Consider the following 1,020-nt stretch of genomic DNA (forward strand, 5'->3'; position numbering starts at 1 on the left):
ATGGGGTTCGGAGTTCCTGCTCTTCCATTTACCTTTGTGGCTCACCTTCTAGCGGTGGCTGCTATTGTCATGGTCTTGCTTTGGAACATACACTTCAGAGGTGGCTTAGCTTGGGAAGCTACCAACAAAAATCTCATATTCAATGTATGTTTCTTGTTTCATCTTGCTCTTTACTCTCTATTTGCTATTATTTTTGGGACTATGATGCATTGATATATGGCTCTTCTTGATTCTTACTCTGTTTCGTTTGGTCCTCTGTTGAATGAACCTTAACTGAATTTGGCATTTGCCTTGTATATTTGAACCTTAAAAGCAAGACACACTAAACATAATTCGAACGTTTTCCCCCCGGCCAAGTAATATATCTTGCTTTTAGTTTGAGTTCCATGGTTTCAGTGATTGATTGATTACCTTAAAGTTATTAGAGACTAATATTATATATTTTGTGGATAGTTTACAGTTTACACTTTACATATCTACCACAATATTGGTTTGTCAGTTTCTTGCTTAGTATTTCATACTAGTATTTACTTCAATCAACTTTTAGATGCTACACTAAACTTAGAAAGAGTGTTGTTGGCTGGAGTTCTAGGAGCAGGAGGATTTGATGCTGTCTTTGCTGTTACTTTGGGAGATTCAAGGAGTAATGTGACAAAAACATGGAGCTCACTCAATGTTCTTGCCCTTCTGGTTAAAGAAGATCCTTGTGGCGTTTCTTTAGAAAGTGTTGACATTAGAACAAATGAAATCACTTCAGCTGTATCTTCAATTCATATTGAATAATTTATTGTAAATATTGTTTATTTTTAATACGATGAATTTGTTTATTTTTTGAAATATTGTAAATATTCGAATATAAATTAGATAAAAATTTGTATTAAATTTATATTTATTTTGTATGAAAACAAGTTTATTTTGTAATTAGAAAAAGTAAAAAAGTTCTATTTTACCTTACAGATGGATTTATAGACGGATTTTTTGTCTGTAATCATAATTTTCCAACGTTTAAATTACAGACGA

The 1,020-nt window shown here is 32.2% G+C and overlaps 1 protein-coding gene across 1 annotated transcript; it reads left to right on the forward strand.

Annotated features, from left to right (window-relative positions):
• On the forward strand, positions 1-783 carry LOC140177619 (phosphomevalonate kinase, peroxisomal-like). The gene is made up of 2 exons (XM_072210754.1): positions 1-144; positions 454-783. The coding sequence occupies exons 1-2, from the start codon at positions 1-3 to the stop codon at positions 781-783; spliced, it is 474 nt and encodes a 157-aa protein (XP_072066855.1).
• Positions 784-1,020: the final 237 nt, after the last annotated feature.

This window comes from Arachis hypogaea, chromosome 13 (assembly GCF_003086295.3).
Source record: "Arachis hypogaea cultivar Tifrunner chromosome 13, arahy.Tifrunner.gnm2.J5K5, whole genome shotgun sequence".
Taxonomy (NCBI): domain Eukaryota; kingdom Viridiplantae; phylum Streptophyta; class Magnoliopsida; order Fabales; family Fabaceae; genus Arachis; species Arachis hypogaea.